Source organism: Ornithodoros turicata, chromosome 7 (assembly GCF_037126465.1).
Source record: "Ornithodoros turicata isolate Travis chromosome 7, ASM3712646v1, whole genome shotgun sequence".
In the NCBI taxonomy this organism is placed as follows: Eukaryota; Metazoa; Arthropoda; class Arachnida; order Ixodida; family Argasidae; genus Ornithodoros; species Ornithodoros turicata.
In genome coordinates this window covers 55,610,045-55,633,904 of record NC_088207.1, presented here as the reverse complement: position 1 = coordinate 55,633,904, position 23,860 = coordinate 55,610,045, and the positions used below count along the sequence as shown (strand labels likewise).

The window sequence follows — 23,860 nt, the reverse complement described above, 5'->3', positions numbered from 1 at the left end:
CATTTTCCCCTCTTTCGATCAGCCTCACGTGACTTCTCCATTACGTGACTCTCCTCGGACGCCGGAGTCGTTGTTATGAGACGAGTGCACTCTCCAGAACGTGACATCATTGCAGTTTGTGGGCTTATGATTACGTCACTCGCTCGTTGCGACATCGAAACTTCTGGAGGCTCAGCAGATCTTCAAAAATTGACAGAAATGCATAGCGTTCGTAAACAGGATTGAAATTTCGCGTATAGGAATCCTAGAGGCGCCTTCTTTTCATGAACTAAATAAAATAATTGCTGTTTTCTGAGTCTGGAGTGGCATTTTAACACATGTTTCACCACCTTCACCAATCAGCAGGAATTCCCAAATCTCTCTCTCCCCCTTTACTGTTGTTCTGCTATACATTCCGTTGCATCCACAATCTCTGGAATGCAAAAAGAGATTCCCTTGTGCACTGTTTTTGTTGTTGCGGTGCTCCCTTAGACGTGTGTTTAGGCATCTGCCTTTTATCGTCAAGGAATTGTACCAACAGGCCCTAATGAATGTTTTAGTGAGATATATCCCCCTCCTCCTCCCCTGGAATCTCGGTATCCCCAAGAGGTGGATTTCTGGGGAAACTACTGATGAGACATTTCGGGTTTCTCGGCGGGGACTTTGAACCGCTAGACCCTGCACAGTGCTCTACGAGATTCAAATTAACCCGAACAGTCAACGTTGACATTATAGCGCAAGACGAAAAATCTTACCAGCTGCGTCCGTCTGGACGTTAAGCGTGCTCAGTTCTCCGCACACGTCTTCATTCTCTGCAGGCAGATTGTTACATGCGGTCACGTGTATGCTGTAGTTCGTCCATGGTTGTAGTTCCGTGATGTTGCAATTGACCCTGGGTTTCCCTTGGACATCAATCTTTACACTGGCATTCTCTTCCCAGACGACCAGATAGAAGTCGAGTGGACCGTTGGCTTCCGAGGGCGCTGACCACTCTGTTTCGATGTACTCGCTGCCCACCGTCAGGGCCTTTAAGTCCTCGACAGCACTTGGTGCTGCAATGTTACAAGCGTAATATTACACATATACAAGACAAAAAAAAAAAGATAGACATGTTAGTTCTGACGGGGTCAGAACTGGCTACTCCGTTCCTGGCAGGCTTGAACTGGACAGCCGACACCAGCATTTGGATGCCTGTATCACTGTTTTTCCTTTCCTTTCTTTTTTCTTTTGTTTATTTTGAGTTTCTTTCTTTTTTGGAATAGCAAGCCGGCATTAGCCTGGCTGACATTTTCTTTTTTCTCTCTTTCTTTTCATTCTATTAAACATACCCCCCCCCCACTAATGCCACGTGTTTTTGCCACTAATGTGTTCTTGCCGCACGTGTTTTGCCACTAATAACACTAATGCCACGTGTTTTTGCCACTAATGTGTTCTTGCCACACGTGTTTTGCCACTAATAACACTAATGCCACGTAGTTTTCTTATACTCTGTCACAATAGTCAGATTTCTGTTCGTTTACTAGAACTCATGATCACAGTCGCAATCTTACCGGTTCATTGAAGAACAAATCAAAAGACAAGGCCAGGTTACTCCGGCCTTGTAATGAAGCGTTTATAACATTATGTGTGACCATACCTCCTGGAAGCGTGTGGACGGTTATGTTGACTGCAGGGCCACAGATTGCTTCCCATTCGTCGTCGCTGACGCAAAGCCTCGCTTCAACGTTGTTCTCGCTACCGGGAAGGAATGGGCCAACTTCGTATATGGTCTCGTTTGTAGATCCGTTTCCATTGATCCAATAGAGCTCCACTCGATATTGTAGTTCAGGGTAGAGCAGCTCAGGAAGGTTCCACGTCAAGACCACAGTAGAATTTGTGGCCGAACTCTGATTCAGGGATTCCAGTTGTCCTGGCGCTACATTTGAAGAAGGCTTATGATGATGATTTACATTTTTATGGTACATAAGCAACTCTAGCCATTATGCACCAGTTTGATGGTATGGGAAGTGCATGAGTGTGAGAACCGGCGATATTTCCAGCCGAGGCTGTTCTTCTGGGCACCGAACTCGTCGTTGGTCTGGTATTTAAAGGGTTAGGGATGACGTGTTAAGGGGTGTTGTGTAGGTCACCAGCTCGGTGGATAGGAAAAATCCATCCAGTCTTCGACGACAGAGGTGAACAAACTGCGTCTGTAACCGTGTATTCACACGAGCGATATCCTCACGGAATATTCTAGTGGAAGAAAAGGCGAAAACACTGTCTCACAGAGTCGAAGTTCCGTCCCGTGTTATGTTGAGCATTCACACGCTGCGGGATATCGGGATTGGCGTACTGCGCATTTAGCAGACGACACTTAGCAGACGACGCCGTCCAGCGTCTTTTCCTGTCGTCTGCTACGGAATATCTTGTAGTTGCGTCGCAGGATATTCCCCACGGTTAGCAGTGTACGTGAAGACACGACGTTGAGCACTCGCGCTCACGTGACAGCAGAAAGCTATGACGTTTTTCGCATCTTCCGCTAGGGGAATGTCGCTCGTGCGAATACAGAGTAAGGCGCTTTGTTGGGGTGCGGAAGACGATTATGAAAATAATTCATTTTTTACAGCACGAGCCGGTTACAAAGATACGAACTTTATTGCATTCATCCAAAAAGCGTCCTACGGACGCAGTTTGTTCACCTCTGTCGTAAAAGACTCGATAGATTTTTCCTGTACACCGGGCTGATGACCTACAATACCCATGAACCCTTACGACATCATCCCACAAGAAGAACAGTCTCTGTCCGAAATATCTCGTCCTGAAGCACTTCCCCTAACATTTCCTTACCAGTTTGATGGTAGTTCGTCAAGGAGTATGTCATTTGTGAAACAGAAAACAGGATAGTGAGCTTAACGTTTAACGTTTTTATGGGGAGTTCCTCATGATATATCGAAGAGTTACTTGATATCGTACGTGTGATATTTATTCCAGGAGACGGTAGATTGCGATCCCACCACCCCGTTTGTCTTTTGCATGAACGGAGGACTACCTCGAAGGAGGTGACGATGTTCCGTATTCCATCACTTTCCTTCAATTTTAGGGTGTGAGCCCTACTCACCTTCAGGTACGGCATAGATGGAAATAACACGTTTGACACCGCAGATGAAGCTCGCGCATGGGTCGTCCTCTCTCTGAATGCACAGGCCTAAAGTGAGATTGCACTTTCTCCATGGCTGCTGCAAGTGGATCTTGTAAGATGAATCGTTAGTGTAGTCTTCGTTGCTGCCATTCCATGTGAGGATCATCCAGAGGTTAGTCTGGTTACGGGGCCAGTTCCAACGCACCAAAATTGAGTTGTTGCCTGACTGCTGCAAAGCGGGCTCTTCTGGAGGATCCGGTACTGTGATGAAAGCAAAACCTGCTCAAGAATACTGCGCGATAGTCCCCAAGTCACTTCCGTCGTCGATTCTTTTACACCCGAGTTCAAATGCGGAGAAAAAGCGACGGTTCTGAAACAACGTACTGACAAAAATACTTAGAAGCCGCACTGCAGAAGCGCTTACTATTATGTGGCGGCAGAGCTTGCAGGCAGCGACATTTGTGTAACGTGACGTCATTTGGCGACCTAAACTTCACGCAATCCGGATATTCCTTGACATATTCGCGAGGCAGCTTTCACTTACGTACCATCATGTACTATCTGCGTTGCGACAACTATCTGTCTTTTCAATAAGACAATCTGCCTGTGCTCCCTCGAGCACTTTGAGGAAGAAGGGAAAGCATGATTCGCAGAAAAAGGAAAGAAAAATCTTAGGTGCTGGACATTTTTCCGGTAAACTTGAGAAGTGGCCGAAGCGGCCTCAAATGCTCTCATGTCGAGTATGGAGTCACTATATTGGGTAGCCCGTTGGAATAGCCCATGCAGAGACTCCCATAGCCACGGTTACATGAACGCGACAGAAACTTGTCGAGTTTGTTTATCACAGCAAATCCTCTTCCATCAATTCGTGTCAACCAATCTTCTAGAGAAGATTGACGTGAGGGGGTGCGGTAAGTGAACTGTAACCGTTTTTTTCGGGTTCATGTAACCGCATCTAATGTCTAGGTTTCCTCGCAGAATTGTACACTGTTACAATAGAGGGGGGGGGGGCGAGGTAGCTTGCCATTGTTGGCCGCACTCAAGTGGGCGTCGTCACGACTATAGCCAAAGAAAAGAAGAAAGTGGGAGAGGGGAGTTGAGGACTTCAAAGTGATCCATAGGCAGGATGACCGATACCGATTACAATAGAGCTTGACCACATAGCACGCTCCTAGCCAACCACCATTCTGTGTCCTGATCGACAGAGTGTGGAGCTTTTCTGGCACATGCATAATATGTGCCAGATAGGCGCCTCTTATCACTTCCAACAAATTGGGACACAGAATGATATCACTCGGAATTATGGTTGGCTACACTCTTAAAAATGAACTTCACCGCATAGCACGCTTCTAGCCAACCAACATCCCGAACGATAACGTTCTCCCCCCCGATTTGTTGAAAATGAGAGGCGGAGCCTATTTTGTGCCGTACATAATGGGCACAAAATAGGCTCCGCCTCTCGTTTTCAACAAATCAGGGCCGAGAACGTTGTCGTTCGGGATTATGGTTGGCTAGAAGCGTGCTATGTGGTGAAGTTCATTTTTAAGAGTGTAGCCAACCATAATTCCGAGTGATATCATTCTGTGTCCCAACTATCATCACCACCACCACCACCACCATCATTTTTAAGAGTGTAGCAACGTGCTAGGTGGTGAAGTTCCGTTTTGACAGTGTATGGCGAATGCAATGCGACGTGGTACACCCGAAACACAAAGCTTCACCACATACCACGCTCCTATAGTCAACCATCGTCTCGAATGACAATGTTCTCTTCTTTGATTTGATGAAAAAGGGGGCGTACGCCATTTGTGTGGCAATTATATGAACCGCGTAATGCCACGAAAATGGCGTAGCTCCCCCCTCCCCCCACCACACACACCGTTTTCAGTAAATCTCCGTTGTTATCTTTCAATCAATCAATCAATCAATCAATCTAGGTGCCTCTAGCCAAGTCATGGAGATCATTACACGGGTGTCCTTTGCATTGTTAAGTGAAAAGTTGTTGCAGAGTGGGCTTGGGTAGAGAGGTCCACCACAAGGAAAGGTGGATCTCTCGACCCAAATCTACTCTGCAGCAACCTTTCACTTAACACTGCGCTAGGCATCCTGGTAATGATCTCCATGACTTGGCTAGAAGCACCTAGATTGAGTGATTGATTGAAAGATTTATCTTAAAAAATGATCCGACCGAGTCGGGACAGGCGAAGCAAAAACGGCGCAAAAGGAAACGAACCCCGTCATCAGGGAGTGGCTTTTCTTGCTGGGCTCTCTGTTACTGGAACCCTCAAAAGTAACGTCTTTTTGATAGTTCCGAATCGCCTTAAATTTCACCCGGGTGTGTATTTCGGATAAGTCCGGAAACCCGAAACTCCGCTTAATTGTTACGCAGCATCCTGTTCACCCGCCTCTCTGACTAGGATGCATGCTGGGATGCAAGTAACCGAGCGTTCTGCGCATATCTCCTCTCCCAGTTACTCCACTCGGGAAGCCCCATTGGCTACGGCGTCGCCCTCCCTCTTCCCTCTCACAGCCTCCTCTCATGCGCAGAGACGCACTTGCACAGCGTCTACGGCAACTCGGCTCACACCGTGGCTAACCTTTCCCTTTCCTTCTTACTTTGCATTAAACATATCCCCCCCCTCGGCTCACGCACCTCGACCGTTCTCCTGGCTGAGTTCCAATTACGAGGGTTCGTTTTGGTACAAAAAAAAAAGGTAACTACGGGAGAGGGGGTGGGGGATGTCACGGTTCTATTGCGCATTTATTTTCTGCTTGACATTTAAAAAAAAGGTACTTTAACACTACAGCTACGGTAGGGGAACACATGACCACAGTGTCCCCCCTTAGTGCACGTAGCGCGCACTTTTAACAAGGAGAACCTAAAGTACTTTCTCGTATACGGAAGGGGGGGGGGGGAAGGTTGAATTACAGATCTTACCACTCAGGCTCCAACAGCTCTTAGTAGTCACATCCGAACCAGCAGTCGCGGTCACATCCGTTCTTGGAAGTAGTGACATATCGGTGGTCATCGACGTGGGCATACGTCCAGGATCAGTAACATCTTTCACTGTGAACGTCCCACTTTTAGCTCCCTGGTTTGTCGTTTTAGCTGGAGCTGATGTAGGGGTAACACTAGTCAAGCTCACGGGCGTGGTGGTCGGGTCGCCATGCACAGAACTAGGGTTAGCTGAAACGTCATCAGGTGTAGTAGTCCTGGCTCCACTTGTGATGGTCGCTTCCCTTTTATTTCTCTGCGCCTTTCCTCCTCCTGTTCCCCTCTTAGTTCGATGGCGCTCTTTGCTTCTGCCACCTTCGGAATTTCGTGAAGTCGTCGTACTTTGCAATGTGGTATCGTCGAGGAGGGAGGAAGTTGTGGCCTCTTCACCAGGAGCTTCTGTAACTGATGTGGGATGACCTGTACTTCCAAGTGTGCTTTCTACCACAAGTACTGTCGACCCTTCCGTAACATCATCGCCAGATTTCGTAGTGCCCTCTAGCGTAACCATATCTCCAATTTCATCTTTGGAAGTTTGATATTGCGTAGTTCCATCAGGAGACAAGTTTGCAACTGTATTCTTTCGACGTTGAAGTGTCGTAGCGTCAGATGTAGAAGCGGCCACGGGATTTTCTGTTGCCGCTATATTGGTCAAGGAACGTTGGGCAGGAATAGGCGCAGGCGTAGAACTTGTAGGCGCTGTCGAACTTTCGGTAGTCGACGCGGTACCCGCAAGACACACCGTGATGGTAGTTGCGGAAGGGTACACTCCTAGCGTTTGATTCGCAGCACATTTCGTCCGCGGGTCACACGAGTCCTTGTCCGTAACGCATAGGCACTGGTCAACGCCCACCGTTGTTGCGATGAGCTCACGGTCACCATTCGTTGAAATTCTGCACTTTGAAGATTTGAGCGTAGGAGACGCCTCCGTCTGTTTGGAACAAAAACAGAAGTCATTAAGTAAGAAACCCTACACACACACACAAAAAAAGGAAAAACTCTAGCTCAAAGTCACGGCTGCCCCTGTTGGAACGCAGTCACGCGAGATGTGTACATCACGACAAACGGCACGGATCTGCCCAAACCCTCTCCTTCAGGCCAGATGCTTCCTTTCCCAGCTTCTTTCTATCCTATAGGAAAGCCCACGTCATCAATATCAGTCGTACCCCGAGCCCTGGTGCTCTCACAATGGCTACACAGAAACAGAGGAACACGCGTCCACATCCGATGCAATGCGTATAGGCTGTAGCAGTACGTGCAGCCCAACACCGACTGGAATAGAGATATAGGGCCGTATTCTTAAACGGTCCTCGACTCGGCCTTGACTCGGAACGGGCCCTGAAAGGAGGGAATCTTTCGTGCGTTCGTGGAGTACCACCCGGTAGCGCCGGTGTTCCCTTGAAGCTCAAAGGATCCTTAAGTGGACGATCGCTTCTTTCCTTCGCACACTGGAGTCGAGGCGGCGAGTTGAGTCGAGGGCCGTTTAAGAATACGGCCGATAGTCTGTCTCCGTGACAGCCTCCAATATCAGAAAAGGGAAGCAAAAGGCTTTTAGGTCGGAATACTTCCAACAGAGGCTGGTCTCCTACCGAACATATTCTGACCTATGGCTTTTGCTTCAACCTTTACTTCAACCGAGGGCTGGCGAGAGGGGTGGAGCGTCAGCTGGGGATGGAGCCCCGGGGCCTGGTCTCTTCAGGGGCCCGCACGACCAAGGGTCCGGCGGTTGCTGGCACCAGGGACTAAGCCGATACATGCGGTTTACTGCGACTTGATAGACACACAGACACACGTAACCATAAAAACGAGATACTTAGGGCCGTATTCTTAAACGGTCCTCGACTCGACCTTGACTCGGAACGGGCCCTGAAAGGAGGGAATCTTTCGTGCGTTCGTGGAGTACCACCCGGTAGCGCCGGTGTTCCCTTGAAGCTCAAAGGATCGTTAAGTGGACGATCGCTTCTTTCCTCCGCACACTGGAGTCGAGGCGGCGAGTTGAGTCGAGGGCCGTTTAAGAATATGGCCGATAGACTATACGTTATGGAGACGTGAGGAGGGGCCCGGGTATAGGTCTCGTCCCCGGGACACGGGAACTTCTCTCGTCGGACCTGCCTCCACCGCACTTTTTTTACTTAAAGTGTCGTCCAAGGAGCTCCGCTGTGCTTCGTGAAGGTCCTCGACGCAGAGACAAAGCTGCGAATGAGTTGATGGACATTCCCTGCCCTAGTATTTCCTCATCCGAGCGACGTGTATGGCTAGTCTAGACAGGCAGACCCTTCGTCTTCACAACATCCTTCCTCTCTGGGCATGCTGTACGACTTCCTTGCGTGATTCCGAGTCACTCACATGTCACTCATCACTGCGAGTGACACACACTCTCGTTGATAAGGCTCGCACTTGGTATAGTACTTCTTAGGGCGGTTGCACACTAACGTCTTTTTCTCGGCCGTGTTTTTAACGGAGCAAAGAAAAAAATGAGGAGGGGGGGCCCAGAGCCGCCCAGGGCCCCTCCCCCACTGCCTTCAGGAGCCTCGTAAACAAAGAAACGAAAACGCCCATTTACACTGCCGAGACCGTAAATTCAAATTTTCTTCATTCCTACTTTATACTGTCCAACCAACATGCCAGGGCTTGCCGTTCGGCGCCCTCTCTGGCAAGTGCGCCCGGGGGGGGGGGGGGGGTTGCCCTTCTCGCACCCCCGTCGCTACGGCTCTGAGGGGCGAGCATTGCAATCTACGGAACTCGATTGCCTTTACATTTTTTGAAGCAAACGAACGACAAACACGTGAAACCGGCTTTAAAGGGATGGTCGTTCCATTCGATTTCGAAACTATGGTGTCATTTTGTTCCTCTTGGACCACTGACCACGGTATCGAAAATTCCACGCGATGTAGTGGCGTCGTTTAACTGCTATTCGATGGAATACGTGACACGAGCAGACGCCGGATGTTGAGAGTATGCCGGAATTCGCTCTCTGGAAAACACTCACTAAGAACCAAGGCAGGCGCTATACCTTGAGCAACGGAATGTGGCGGCCGTGCGGGCATCTCCACCGTGCACTAGAGTTTTCTTTCGATGCCAGCGCCCCGTCGAGGGCAAACGCGGCGTAAACGCCTGGTACAGCCCCGGTCAACCTTAATAATAACGCTGAAAAAAAAAAAAAAGTGGCCTTGTTCTTAAGCGCGATTACAGCAACCCTTGGGGTTATGAGGAAATCTTAAATGAACAAAATTATTTTGTCAGCTTAGCGCAAGGATTTTGTCCATTTAACACACTCCCCCAGTACCCCAAGGGTGGCGCTGTTATCGCGCTGGGAAAAACAGACCGAATTTTTTCCAGTGTTATTATTAAGGTTGACACCCCCCCCCCCATTCCCCCCCCATCTTGAAGAGGGTAAAGCAGAACGTTATGTGTACCTCCGCGTTGGCTTCTGATTGGGTGCTACAATTCTTCAGATGACGTAACGATGGATAGAGGTATCTGGACGGCGGTGCGTCTACTCGCCCGAATACGAAAGAGATTGCGTTTTTGTCTTAACGCTGCACAAGTTATGAAGGTGAAGAATTGAACAATAAATTGTAAGTAGAATTACGAAGCGTAGAAGAACAATATTACATCTATTAAACCCGTAACTAAATACATGCAGATAGGAGTTCTTACTTCCTTTAATCCCGAATGAGAGATTAGCTTCAAACAAATACAAGACAGTTGTCTATGCAAGCTACGCAGTTATCTGTCCACCTTCGAAAAATTTTTTCCGGAGACATTTTACGTGTTATGCACTGCGGGGGAAGTGCCTTTTCTTCCCACCACTTCCACAGAAGTGTTCCCACTGGTTAAAAGGACAAAAACCGACAAAGAAAATTTGGAACGCGCAACCGTATACGCACCAAAACCCGACACGCGAAGGCGTTGATACGGCGCGTCAGTACCAGGCCGTCACGCATGAAATCACCACGGGTGTCGCTGTCGATCAAGCGATCACACCTCCCTCTGACCATGCGCACGGTGCCTATAGAGTTACAGGGCTTCTGGACGGCGCCTTTCCTCCTCTGAACGACGCGCCCTCACTCCTCCGCTTAGGAAGTGACGTCACACCGTCGGAGCTTCTGCGGCCGCGAAAGCAGCGCCCAGATCTTGAAAATTCGTTTATCTAATATCTAAGCTCTTTTCGGGCGAAATAAAAAAAATAGCCGAGTGGATTGTAGGCCGATGCTGAACACAGTGGTATCGCTCTCATAGATGAGTTTCCGGATGCGGATGGGTTTCCGGATGGTCGCTTGTCTCTGTGTTACAAAATACGAGTTGCACATTTATTAGCGTCCCGGGAATATTCCGTTTGCTGGGCATGACGCGGCTTGATATTCAACCTAAGAGGGCCATATAGTAGATAGCAACAATAACTTTATTTTGAGATGATGAATGAATGGGGTGTTAGATAGTTATAGTAGATAACCGCTCACGTTATCTATGTCAAATAGGTTGGCAGTCATTGCAATGGAATTCGGAAAAGTTGCAATATCACTTCCACACAATTGGAGATGGATAAAGAACTACGCCGTTTCCTTTTGTTGATTTTTTTTTTCTTATCTGGAGTGATGGTTGTGAATCAGCAGCCAGAAACGCTGTTTTACCTGTGGCGTCATTTGTCAGTATCGGAAACTCTCACAACCAGCCGCGTACTAAAAGTAAAGTAAATGTAATGCATTTTAAGTAATGCACATTATTTTTAGTCCGTCCAACTCACTCCAACTCCAATGCACAGTCGCATGTAAGATCCCGAACGAAAAGATATATATTCGAATGAAACAAAAAGGGGTACAAAGTATACATTTTCGTAGGATGTTTTAGGAGAATGTTTCACGATAACGCTTCCAGAAAAATAATAAGCTAATCGCCAGCTTTGGAGTGGTGGTCACCATTAACAGCTGGACATTTCTCACAACGGTGTGTTCTCTTCTCGTCAATGAAGAATTCCTGCGATATTTTCTTTATTCACGACATCACTGCGTCTCTCCACTTCATCATCCGTGGCGAAATGAATGGACGCTCTTTAAATTCGGAAAGAGGCGAAAATCCAGTCATGTGCTGGAGGGCGCGGTATGGGTTCGAACCTCAACTTCGCAAGAGTATCTGCCGTAGCGCGCAGTGTGTGCGCCTGAGCTCTAGCGTGTTGCAAAATTGTGATGTGATGTGATGTGAATAAAGAAAAAAAATGGAGATGTTAGTTTCGACGAAGTCGAACTGGCTACCCCAGTACACTTTGCAAAATTATCGGCTCAGTAATGACTGGTTCTTTGGATATATGCCTAGGTGGATGGCGATTGCGCTTTGTTGGGTGATGCAACGATCGCTTCGTATCAATTCTTTCACCTGCTTTCGCTGCTTCACATCACACACACGGATACCACTGCGAGGTTCACCCTCAATATTTGCTTTACCAGCTCCCGATTCACGAAATTTCACTGGTCAACTATGCACAGTACGGTACTTCCCCTCATCCGTTTTGCACCGCCTCATCATCATCATCATCCAATGTATGTGTGTGTGTTTCTGCCTTAACAATATTTACATTAAACTGTGATGAAGTATAGTTAAACCACGAACTCACCAATCACATTCAAAATGTATCGACAACAACAACAACAACAAGAATCAACGATGATGACAAAGACATTCAACGTGATGGACAAAATCTCGTGCGTATGCCCCCCCCCCCCACCCCACCCCCCCAAAAAAACGCATAAAACTAAACCTGGTTGTATCCCGTCTATACTTATGCCGTCCCGAGTTTAAGCCTTTGTTGCGACTTTTCTTGCTTCTTTTTGTGGTTCATTTTGATGGGGCAGTGTTGAAGCGAAAACGTGCGAACATGTAACACGATCTTAGAGGGCGAATATTCTGCGTGACGGATTACATCGATAAGACATTTAACGCGGAAGGTAAGCAGAATGCCGCGATTAAACTTTGTGCTTGGGATGCCGTACGTGTGCGCGTCGCGGAAATTTTATATGCGAGAGTACGCGATATAGGCATTTGGTTAGGGGTGACGTTACGCAGAACATTTTCAGCATAGTATACTAGTAATGTAGTATTGGAGGAAGGAAAAAATGGATGTCTACCCTCACTATGCCAGTTGCTCCCTAAAGCTTACAACTGCGTGCTGCATGCTTGCTAATGAAAGGAAAGAAGCTAAAAGAATACGAATGGGTGTAGCATTATTTTCGCTCTTTGTTTTTGTGCATTGAGATTTCGCTTTTGGTGCCAAGCTAGGTGGTGATGTTCTCATTTATTCTGTTTCCATTCCGTTGCAAAGCGTCGAGTTTTGTGTAATTTCCTTTTTTTTTTTCCTAATGACGCGTCCTGGAGTAGCCAGTCCCGAGTGGCTCGAGACTAACACCTCCATTTTTTTCTTTTAAAAATCAATCAATCAATCAATCAATCATTTTCGCCATCTTCCGAAGATATCGTTCTCGCTATATATACCGCACGAGCAATATACGTATCATCAAAAAATCCTTAGACGTTATAGAGGTAGGCACGGCATGGACAAATTTTGTCTCGATATTTCGAGCGCAAATCAATTAATTTAGGGGCTGATGAGACGTATCATAAATTCAAACGCGGAGCGCCGAAAGTTTACTGTTTTGAGAGAGAGGACAGGGACGTTATTGCTTCGCTGCATATGAACTATAGTGTAAAAGTGTGAACATATTCGTATAGGTGGTCGTCGGCGCGCCTATCCTGAAGTCGGCCCAGGACGCATACTAACCCCATCCACCGGTTCGCGTCTGTAGTGCTTTGTTGTTGTTGTTTTCTTTTGTTTGTTTTCGTTTTTTTTGTTTTTTTTTTTCACGTGAAACTAACCATCTTTTGTTTCTCTGCAATCCGACGGCAGCTATATCGAACAGCAAGTTTTTGACATCCCATCATTGGGTTGTGTGTTATTCTACATTTATTCTTTTCTTTTTTTTATTATTAGTTGTTCGTTTAAATTTCTGAGGCCTGATGCACATTAGATGGGTGTATACACCTTCGCAAGGTGCTCACACAGTTGAATATGGAAGTAAAATGCAAGCGAGCTGATGGTGTATACTTAACGTTGGCAACACCTGCCTGAGCTTATAGGGGAAGAACGAAAGACAAATAAAGAACAGCCCCGTCTCGTGCTAGCTGTTCGTTTTTGTGTTTTGTCTTTTTGTCTCAAGCTCAGGGACATGTTGCCAACTAAGTGTGTAGCCATACGGCAAACTTAATGCATTAAACGGAATGGCTTTTACTTTACCTCCTAACCAACCATCATCTCGAACGACATCCTTCTCTCCCCCGATTTGTTGAAAACAGGGTGGCGTACGCCTTTTCAGTTACAACTATATTCTAAATAATTGTCACAAAAAGGCGTACGCCTCCTGTTTTCAACAAATCAGGGGAGTGAAGGATGTCATTCGAGATGATGGTTGGTTAGGGGGTGAAGTAAATGCCATTCTGTTTAATGCATTAAGTTTGTCGTGTGGTTGGGGTATTACTTACACTTTGCTGAAGACATAGTTAGCAAACAAGATTGCAAGGAAGCTGAGGCGAGTTTGTGATGACGGACATCCATAATCGAAGCCCTGATACTGAGGAATTGTGTGTGCCTCGTCGTCAGTCTCATAGTTAGCAAGTTCCGGATCACAGCGCGTGAGCATATCGCGGTTTGCCAATATATCAAAACGAATACGTAATAATAATTAAAAAAATATATAACAAATTACCAAAGGTGTTAAAAAGTAACGACCAGTCCTACACTCTTAAAAAATGAACTTCACCGCATAGCACGCTCCTAGCCAACCTTCATCTCTAATGATATCATTATCTGCCCTGATTTGCTGAAAACGGGGGGCGTACGCCATTTTTGTGACAATTATGAACAGCATAAGTGTCACAAAAAAGGCGTACGCATACCGTTTTGAACAAATCAGGGCACATAGCGATATCATTCGAGTTGATGGTTGGCTAGGAGCATGCTATACGGTGAAGTTCATTTTTAAGAGTGTATAGGCAGTGGCGGATCTAGAGGGAGGGGAGGGGGGGAGATCGCCCCCAAAACGTCAGTTTATACATTAGATTTCCCTCTCTCCCTTCCCCCACTACGGGCTCCGACAAAGAAACCGCCCCCCCCCCCTCCCCCAAACCGAAGGTCCCGCCCCTGATCCTATAGGCTGCTATTTCAAATTCCTATCCGAACTTGCGGGTTGTTCTCGATGTATGTTTCCGCTCATTTCCTTGCTATTCCCGTATCAATTCTATATTCACTAATCCTCGTAGAACGACCTTTGACTCGCCGTATCTGAATCCATTTTCGCTCTCGTGTTACCGGTGCACCGAGAATGCGCCATGGACGGATGGAAGTCACAGTGACAGCACTGGACGATTTATGGATTTGTGGCCGACCGTTTCAGGGCGGCGATCCCATATTCCCGCTCCACACTGTAACACCGTGTATTGTGCACATATGTATATAAAGTTACAGCTCTCTTTCCCTCTGCACAGCGGTTTCTCTTCGTAAATAAAGGACAGTTCGAAGCCAGACCCGAACTCGTGAAGACGCATCTTGCTTCTGTGCTTCACAGGCAGTGAGTAACAAAAGTGCGTCATATGTTTCCCGCTATAATTGTTTTTACGCCGTACTTTCCATTCACTATTCTAATGAAGTTGTGCGTCACTTTTTTGGCACAGTTGTTGTGTGGGTGTACAATAGAGAATCCAAAGCGTTTTTTTTCTTTCTTTTTTTCTTTCACTCTATTCAACATCCCCCCCCCCTCCCAAAAGGGAGTAATTGAAAAAAAAAAAAAAACGAAACGCACCCGAGTGTTGACAGATCACTACAACTTGTGGCGCTCTTTCGATACAAACAACTTGCCTGTTCAGGTACTGGCAGAGTCGCCCTAGCCAAAATGGACATCATGTGAGTTTCTTAACCCGGACTGGACGTACTCTCAGACGCGTCTTTCTTTACAAGATTGGGGAAAAAGGGGCCCAGGCGTACATGGTAGGTTAAGCAGAAAACACATCTTGCTTTGCTCTCAATATAGTTCACATGGACCGACTAGGCCGTTAGATTTCAGGGTTGGCTCGCTGAGCATTGGTGAAATATCTTATTAAACCACACACATTTACTACATATCAATAGCCATCATTCTCATCTATCCGTCACACACACACAAAGCCTTTCACGTCAAAATGTAGAAAGCTTCGATGTTTTTATTTATTTTGATTGATTTTGCCTTGCAGTTGTTATGTGGGGGTTCACGCAAAATCGAGTAATTGTCTAAAAAAAAAAAGCCAGACCTGAATGGTGGCGGTCTCTGCAACTTTCTTCCGAGTACGATAACCATATCTGTCGTGTCTTGTATCGAGATGTTCCGCTACATTTTTGAGTTGGATTTATTTCGCCCACAAGCGTCGCTGCTGCTCTCGGATGACAGCTTACGAGATCAAACCCTCTCCCAACAATTAATTAATTACTGGTCAACCCTAACAGGTTGCATACGAAGTGGTGCGATAAGGAAATAGATTCAACTTTAATTATTCGAAGAATAAGTACCTTCATTTGGTCAATGCAACGGGCAACGAAAATGACAATTAAAATAACAAAAGGAAATCGAATTTGAAACTGTCAATGTTGTGAGCTCAGTCAGCGGAAAGGACTTAGAATAGGGGTGAAATCGAAGTTTATAGAATATATAAATAGACAAAAAATATAAAAACGCCGTGGAGCCCACGAAGGAGGTAGTCAGAATAAAATTGAAACGGTTAGGAGCATCTATAGTTTTAATGATAAGCTTTCGTGCAGAATCTGCACTTAATTGGATGCTGCCTTGTCAGCGCATGTGACATTTATTCAGAGCTGAACGCTGGAGTCAGTATATTAGAACCATGTGATGTGATGTGATGTGAATAAAGAAAAAAGAAAAAATGAAGAAAGAAACACGTGATTCATTGTGCGCTACGTTAATCCAATGATTTGGCCTTTGGACGATAGTTATCGTGAAAGTGGCGGGTTTTTCTTTTTCATTTCTCCCCCTTTTTTTTGGGGGGGGAGGGGGAGTATACATCCCTAGTCTCTCCCTATTATTTTTTTTTCGCCAACATCAACATTAATTGGGATGAAGATGACCCTGATGAAGTGCGGATTCTGTACGAAAGCTTGTCATCGAAACTAGATGCTCCTCACGATTTGAATTTCGTTCTGACTACTTTATAGAAGATACGACGACAGAAAAATAGGCGATGTCAAGTTGCCGGTGATGAGCAGATCAAAAAGTGATATTAAACGGTAGGAGCAACTTGTTTATTTACACATGGTAACAAGACTTTCGTGCACGAGACTGCACTTCTTCAGGTTACAAAAATATGAACATGGCACAGGAACATATATATACAGTTGACGAAGGAGTTTTCGTATGAGAGGGTAACAAGGTGATGGAAAGGATGTATTTATGTTCTTTTCATTTGCACCTGTATTTACATCCTTTCCATCACTTTGTTACCCTCTCATACGAAAACTCCTTCGTCAACTGTATATATGTTCCTGTACCATGTTCACATTTTTGTAACCTGAAGGAGTGCAGTCTCGTGCACGAAGGTCTTGTTACCATGTGTAAATAAATAAGTTGCTCCTACCGTTTAATATCACTCTTTGATCTACTTTATAGAACACAGAAGGAATTTGGAAGTACTTGAGTGTAGATGTACGAAATATGAAAGACTATAGGACGTGTTTTTGTTTTTTATTTGTTTTTTAATAGAAGAGGAGAATATCGAAAAGTCTTCTTTCTTTTTTTTTTTCAAACGTAAGCACATAATTGAACTATAGTACACGATATACAAAATAGCGACTGACATTCGTGAACCTCTAGTACTTTTCGGCATCTCTCTCAAACGAACACATTCCCTTCGCTCTGACCCGAAGACTTCTCGTTCCTTTCGGGTATATAACCTCATAATTTTGAATCCATATATCACAAATATCACCCACGAGTCACGTGTGGCAGGCACAGCCTCGCGCCTCCGTCGTCGAAGCCTGATCGGCTTCGCCTCCAAAGGTCAGGAGAAGATTGCGACACTCACCGATCTTTGATCCTCATAGCCTTCGACGCACAAGACAACGACGAGAACAACAACAAATCCGAGCGAAGACACCACCATGCTACCAGACTCTCGGTTAAAAGATGACGTCATAACATGGCTGCTTTCTAGCAGCAGGAGCCTCGTTGTGGACAAGAGTAGTGGCCGCCGTACTTCGGCTGGTATTTTTTCCTCCGATAAGGCTGCCTCGATATCCGAAGCGGTGGCCACGAGATAAGCAAATAATCGCCGTCGGTAGCCGCGGAGCGCCGCTATTGTGTCGAGACGAGGAACCCACGGAGAAACCGGAAGTGTGATTATATAGCTGTTGCTTCCGTCACCGTTTCCGTCGACAGCGTTCCGTCTTGAGTTTCATGTTTTGCACGACATCCAAACGACGTTATTTTCCCGCATATTTTGCTCGTCAAAACAGACTTTCTTCCGACTTAAATGGCAAGAACTGTTTCAGAAAAACACCTTGCCGTGAATGAAGTATGAGACGACGCAGTATCATACGAGGGTGCTCTACCCATTTCGTGCCAGTTGGTATGGGTGACGTTTGTCGTTCTGTACTGTTTTTCCTGCTCAGCATTTTGAAATGTACAGCCACGACCTACTACACTCTTAAAAATGAACTTCACCGCATAGCACGCTCCTAGCCAACCATTATCTCGAATGATACCGTTATCTGCCCTGATTTGTTGAAAACGGGAGGCGTACGCCTTTTTTGTGACACTTATGCTGTTCATAATTGTCCCAAAAAAGGCGTACGCCTTCCGTTTTCAACAAATCAGGGCAGATAACGGTATCATTCGAGATAATGGTTGGCTAGGAGCGTGCTATGCGATGAAGTTCATTTTTAAGAGTGTACTGCATATACGCAAAGCTCCTGTAGCGCCGTCGCTTCGTCAAAGATTTGGTGCTAGTTGACCCCACACTCTAAGAATAGAAGTTCACCGCATAGCACGCTGTGCGCCAACCATTGCCGCGAATGATATGGTTATCGCTTGTGATTCGAAGAGAGAGGTGGGCGTACGCCTTTTTGTGGCAATTTGGATATATGATAATTGCCACAAAAAGGCGTACGCCCCCTCTCTCGTCGAATCAGAAGCGATAAACCTGTCATACTTTGCAATGGTTGGAGCACTACGTGCTATGCGGTGAAGTTCTGTTTTTATAGTGTAGTTTTTGTTATCACGTGACCGTAGGCAATGATCACGAAGAAGGGCGGAGCCGTGGATAGCAAGCACGAATGACATTAGCCTTATGGTGTGTGTGTTTTTTCTTTCCTTTCTTTTTTTTTTTTTTTTGAAGGAATAGCAAGTCGGCCTACGCCTGACTAACTTTCCCTCCCTTTCTTTTTTTTTCAATAAACATATCCCCCCCTTATGATGGTGATGTACATGCCATTTCCTCTCACCCAATGATGTGAAGTTGCGCTTCTAGCGATCAATACCGTAACTAACCCTTAACCTGGCTCTCACGTATAGGTCTCTATCTATACACACTGTTTTCTCGTGGACGCCGCCATGTTGAAAGCGCAGCGCCGTCTAGACTGGGGGGCGGGACAGTTTACCGCACAAGCCAGATAGAAGGAAAGCTTCCTCCCTGGTATCCCTTTCTTCCTCTCTGGCTTGTGCTGGCTGTGAGACCGGCTCGAAAACGGTATACAGGGTGTCCCAGAAAACGTGTGATTGAATTATAATAAAAAAAACTACGCCACTTAGAATCATGCGGTCAACAGCATTTGTTCTTATGAGGTTTTTGCCACCTCCTAATGTGAATGTCATGTACTCCAAGTTTAATTATGTAAATATTTGCTAACTGAACTCAGAAATTTGCCAAATAAAGGTCACTTTTTTACCCCACCAATATGAAGAGCGTGCCGAATTCACTCAAATTCACGATAATTCACAGTGATATTCACGAGCTATCCCATTGGAAAAAAATTGCCGAATATCATGCTTTTCGGTGCACCGGACCATAGCGCGCGATGACTTTTTGAGCGCAATCGCTCTCAGTGCGACGAAAGGAGGTTCCGAAGCCAGCCCACAGAGTGATAGTAGAAAAAGTAACAGTTCCTAAAATTGGGAGAAGGAAAGCATTATCCCAGCGAAAGTCGGACGTGATAAGCCGTGCCTGTCTTATCTCTTTCTGCGATGTCGGGGAGGGCTGGGTTTCCAACCTCCTTTCGTCGGACTGACAAAGATTGCGCTGAAAAAATCATCGTGAGCTATTCTGTGCAACCTCCGTAGAGCATGATGTTCGGCTATTTTTCCCGATGGGATAGCTCCTGAATATCCCTGTCAATTATCATTAATTTGACTAAATTAGACACGCTCTTCACATTGGTGGGGTAAAAAAGTGACCTTTACTAGGCAAATTTAACTTAAGCTCGCAAAAATTTACATAATTAAACTTACGGTACACGACATTCACATGAGGAGGTGGCAAAAGCCCAGTAAGAACAAATGCCATTGACCGCATGACTCTAGGTGGTGTAGTTTTTTTATTATAATTCAATGACACGTTTTCTGGGACACCCTGTATAGTCGTCTCCCATCGTGCGTCCGCAGTGTTGTCCCAGAAAATAATGTCTCTCACAGTCCGTGTTAATTCTGCCCACAATGGTCACCACTAAACATTCTCGTACACCTTATATTTTCTTTTTTCTTCGCCATATTGCCTGCATTTACTTTTAGTTTTCAGTTCCCACTGAAGCTGTGTTGTTACCCTAGCATTGCTACGATATTGCTTCAATAGCATTGCATCAGCAATCTAACTGTCATGTTCTCTCACTGCAGCACGTGAAACATTGCCTCAGCATCGTAATGGCAATGTTTCGAAAATACAACATCTGAAATTCTGCACCAATATTGAAATAGAAGCATTGCGGTAACATTCCACTTGTGTATGCAGCTTTTGAACACATCGTCAAAAACAAACTCATAAATCGCTGGTGAACATCACGGGAAGGTCCGAAAACCCCTTCCTTGTTTTATTAGTGGGAATCACAGATAAAGCAAGATGTTGCAACCATTGTGTTACTGAAACACTTGCGTGCAAAAAGTGCAACATTGCAGCAACATCTTTGTTTCAATGTTGCTGCGATGATGTTTCAGATGTTGCCTAGAGGTACCATCTCTATTACATCTTGTAACTGCGACGTTTCTTCATTGAACCATGTGTGCTCCCGCAACAGAACTACAATGTTAGCTCTACGCATCCTTTGAAATACAGCGGACACATTGATACAAACGATAGTCCAGCAACGTTAACGTGATTGATTGATTGCTTATTTAAAAGAAAACCAGGGAGAAATTGAACTTGTCTCCTGACTAGTTCTGCTACTCCCAAAACAGAACAACAAACAAACAAAACAACCCAAAACAAACAAAAGTACGTTCCGCATCCCCAACAATTAGTGTGTTAGTACACTAGGTGCGAGTGAATAAATATCACTAGAACATTCAGAGAAACAGATGCACACTAGAAATACACACTAATACACACTACAAAGATACACACTGATACGAGGCACTCACACAAAATCCTAAAACGTTAACATAAGGTTGCTGATGCTATTGCAGAATTGCATTAAAATTGCTTGCCATACACCACATCAGCAATGTAACTGCGACATTTCGTCAGTGTAGCACACGCAACATTGCTTCGGCAACACTGTGGGCTATACGCATCTTTTGAAATACAAAAACTATGCACAGTATCGCAACGGAAATAGTCGAAAAAAAAAAGTGAAAATTACGCTTTTGCGCCGCCTGCTTGATTTTCGCAAAGAGGCGCGCGCCACATGTCCGTCTAAGGGAGTGCCCCCCCCCCCGCCTCTTGTTTTACCTTTCTTTCCCCAGCGTTGACCATGACGCTGCACTCTTAAAAATGAACTTCACCTCATAGCACGTTCCTAGCCAACCATCATCTCGAATGATATCGTTATCTGACTTGATTTGTTGAAAACGGGAGGCGTACGCCTTTTTTGTGACAATTATGAACAGCATAAGTGTCACAAAAAAGGCGTACGCCTCCCGTTTTCAACAAATCAGGGAAGATAATGATATCAATCGACATGCTGTCGATGTCTGTGCTGCCCATAGAAGGTATACCTTGAAATTAAGGCGGACCCAATGGAGACAGTTCAGCGAGTCCCTCAATGCCCACACTCCAACAACGAAGGTTTGGCATACCCTGCGAGCGATCGAAAGCCTCCCCGAGCCTGTCGACCCGCTTGTCACTTTATCGGTAGCCTCAAACAGGGAGCCCAAGAACATAGCCGAAGACTATGCCAGTGAGCTAGCTCGCGTCGCAAGTTGCAGTGCCCAACGCCTTTTTCCTAGCCGCACAGGAGCAAATGGTTCCCCGGCGGACGACGACCTCACGATGTCCGAGCTGAAGTCCGCCATCCAAGGCTTAAAGCGGCGCAGTGCAGCTGGCCCGGACGGGATCCCTAACCAGGCGCTCAAGAACCTAGGCGACGACCAACTCGACGCTCTGCTCCAACTATATAACAACGTCTGGACCTCTGGATGCATCCCATCTGATTGGAAACATGCTCGAGTAATACCCGTCCTAAAGCCGGGGAGGCCACCGAGCCAGCTGTCCTCCTACCGTCCCATTGCCCTAACCTCGTGCGTTGGCAAATTATTGGAGCGTATAATTCACAAAAGGCTGGCTTGGGTCTTGGAGCAGGGCGATTGCTTCCCAGATCACATTACGGCATTCCGGAAGGGCTGGAGCGCGTCTGACGCAATCGCTGAAGTGGCTACTAGCCTGAAGCAAGCGAGAGAGTCCAATGAGTTTGCTCTCGCTTTCTTCATTGACGTGAAGAAGGCATACGACTCGGTAACGCACTCGGCATGTCTCGCTGCGCTCGAAGCAGCTCGAGTCACTGGCCGCCTTCTAGGATACCTGTGTGACTTTCTGTCCAACAGAACGTTTGACGTCTCCGTCCGCGGGTGTATCAGCTCTGTGAAGAAGTTTGAGCGAGGAGTCCCACAAGGCAGTGTTCTATCACCTATACTATTCAACCTAATCATGGCAGGGATTCACCGAGGAATTCGCCCTACACCGTACGCCCTTCATCTCACCATCTACGCGGACGACATCTGCCTCCGCATTGTGGGAACGGACAAGGAGAAAGTTCGTGACACAGCTGATATTGCCTTGAACGGGCTCAATGCAGCGCTGCTTGCGAGGGGGCTGGAAGCGTCACCAGAGAAGTCAAAATGCATGGTCTGCATTCCCCGTGGAAAGTACGTGGGCAAAGACTTCCCAAGCCTCAGCATTAACAACACTCCCATCCCAAGATGCGCGTCATGTAAATATCTTGGTGTCACCATCGATAGCACATTACGCTGGTCTAAGCAAGTAAACGAGACTATCTGCAAGGGGAAGAAAACGCTCAACCTGCTACGCAGAATCAGCGGTAAGTCATGGGGCTGCAATGCGCGGTCACTGCTCACCCTTCACAAAGCCCTGATCTTGTCACGCATTCTCTACGTGGCGCCATACGTAGACCTCGCGCCCACACAATGGCAGGCCCTTGAGCGCCTTCATCGCGCTGGCATAAGAACTGCGCTTGGCCTCCCAACGTTCTCTAGCGTCACCCAAACGTACCTGGAAGCTAAGGAAAAGCCTGTTAGTGTCCACTCTGAGCTCAAAGGACTCCAGTTTCTGGATGATGCATCAACATCCATCAGCAAGCATTCCCTCTTCACCGGCCTCGAACAGAGGACACACACATCCCTAGGACGCCTGGCTAGTGCCACCAGCTCTCTAGCCAACAGGGGCGCTCTTCCTCGGCTCCCAGCTAGTCCACCTTCGCCGCCGTGGCGGGAGTTCGTGCCCGCAACAACGCTTCACATCCCGGGTCTACGGAAGAAGAGCGAGTCCAGCCCCCTAGTGGCCAGGATGGCGGCTGAGAACCTGATCAGCGACGTTTATCACACACATACCCTGGTGTTCACGGATGGCTCCATTGACCACCGTTCCAAAAGTGCTACCAGTGCGTACTACATCCCGTCAATAAACAAGGCCTGGCAAGGGAAATCAGTTCGCTACCCAATCTCATCTACGACGGCCGAACTCCTGGCCTTGCTACACGCAGCTGCTGCGGTTCAAGTCACCGGAATACCTAAGGCCGTCTTGCTTACGGACTCCAGAAGTGCTCTCAACAACGTGATAAACCCCATGTGTGGTAGCATTCTGGCCCGATGTATAAGGAGATCGTGTGCCCAGCATAGGCTAACCGGAGGTGAGCTTACGCTCCAATGGATCCCATCTCATGTCGGCATCAGAGGCAACGAACGAGCGGACCAGCTAGCTTCCTCAGCACACAACAGCTGCAGCCCATCCTTAGCAGTCCCGGCCGACACTGACAGGCTCATGGTCGTCAAACAGCTAGTTGAGGTGCGTCACCCTGGCATACAGGACATCATGCAGAATCACCGACCCCTTCTTCCCACGAAAGATCTTCCCCGTGGTATGCAGACAATGCTCCATCGATTACGCACAGGATCTGCGTTCACGAACTCGCAACTGTGCAAGATCGGCTCCAGGGAGGACTCCAGTTGCGGACACTGTAATCATCCGGAGACAATTGCGCATATCCTGACAGAATGTCGTGCATACCATGCCATGCGGGA

The 23,860-nt window shown here is 46.7% G+C and overlaps 2 protein-coding genes across 2 annotated transcripts in view; one reads left to right on the top strand and one right to left on the bottom strand.

Moving 5' to 3' along the window:
• LOC135401630 (phosphatidylinositol phosphatase PTPRQ-like) overlaps positions 1-17,481 on the bottom strand; it is a 41,462-nt gene extending 23,981 nt beyond the window's left edge. Inside the window, exons 1-5 of the mRNA XM_064634134.1 lie at positions 17,205-17,481; positions 6,036-7,023; positions 3,077-3,358; positions 1,616-1,894; positions 735-1,031 (exon numbers count right to left, since the gene is read on the bottom strand). Of these exons, the coding sequence (XP_064490204.1) occupies positions 735-1,031; positions 1,616-1,894; positions 3,077-3,358; positions 6,036-7,023; positions 17,205-17,315 (1,957 nt within the window). The 5' untranslated portion in view covers positions 17,316-17,481. The remainder of the gene's footprint in view (positions 1-734; positions 1,032-1,615; positions 1,895-3,076; positions 3,359-6,035; positions 7,024-17,204) is intronic.
• The window catches only part of LOC135401631 (synaptotagmin 1-like), a 64,274-nt gene continuing 55,115 nt past the window's right edge, over positions 14,702-23,860 (top strand). Inside the window, exon 1 of the mRNA XM_064634138.1 lies at positions 14,702-14,720. The gene's annotated coding sequence lies outside the window, so the exon portion shown is untranslated. The remainder of the gene's footprint in view (positions 14,721-23,860) is intronic.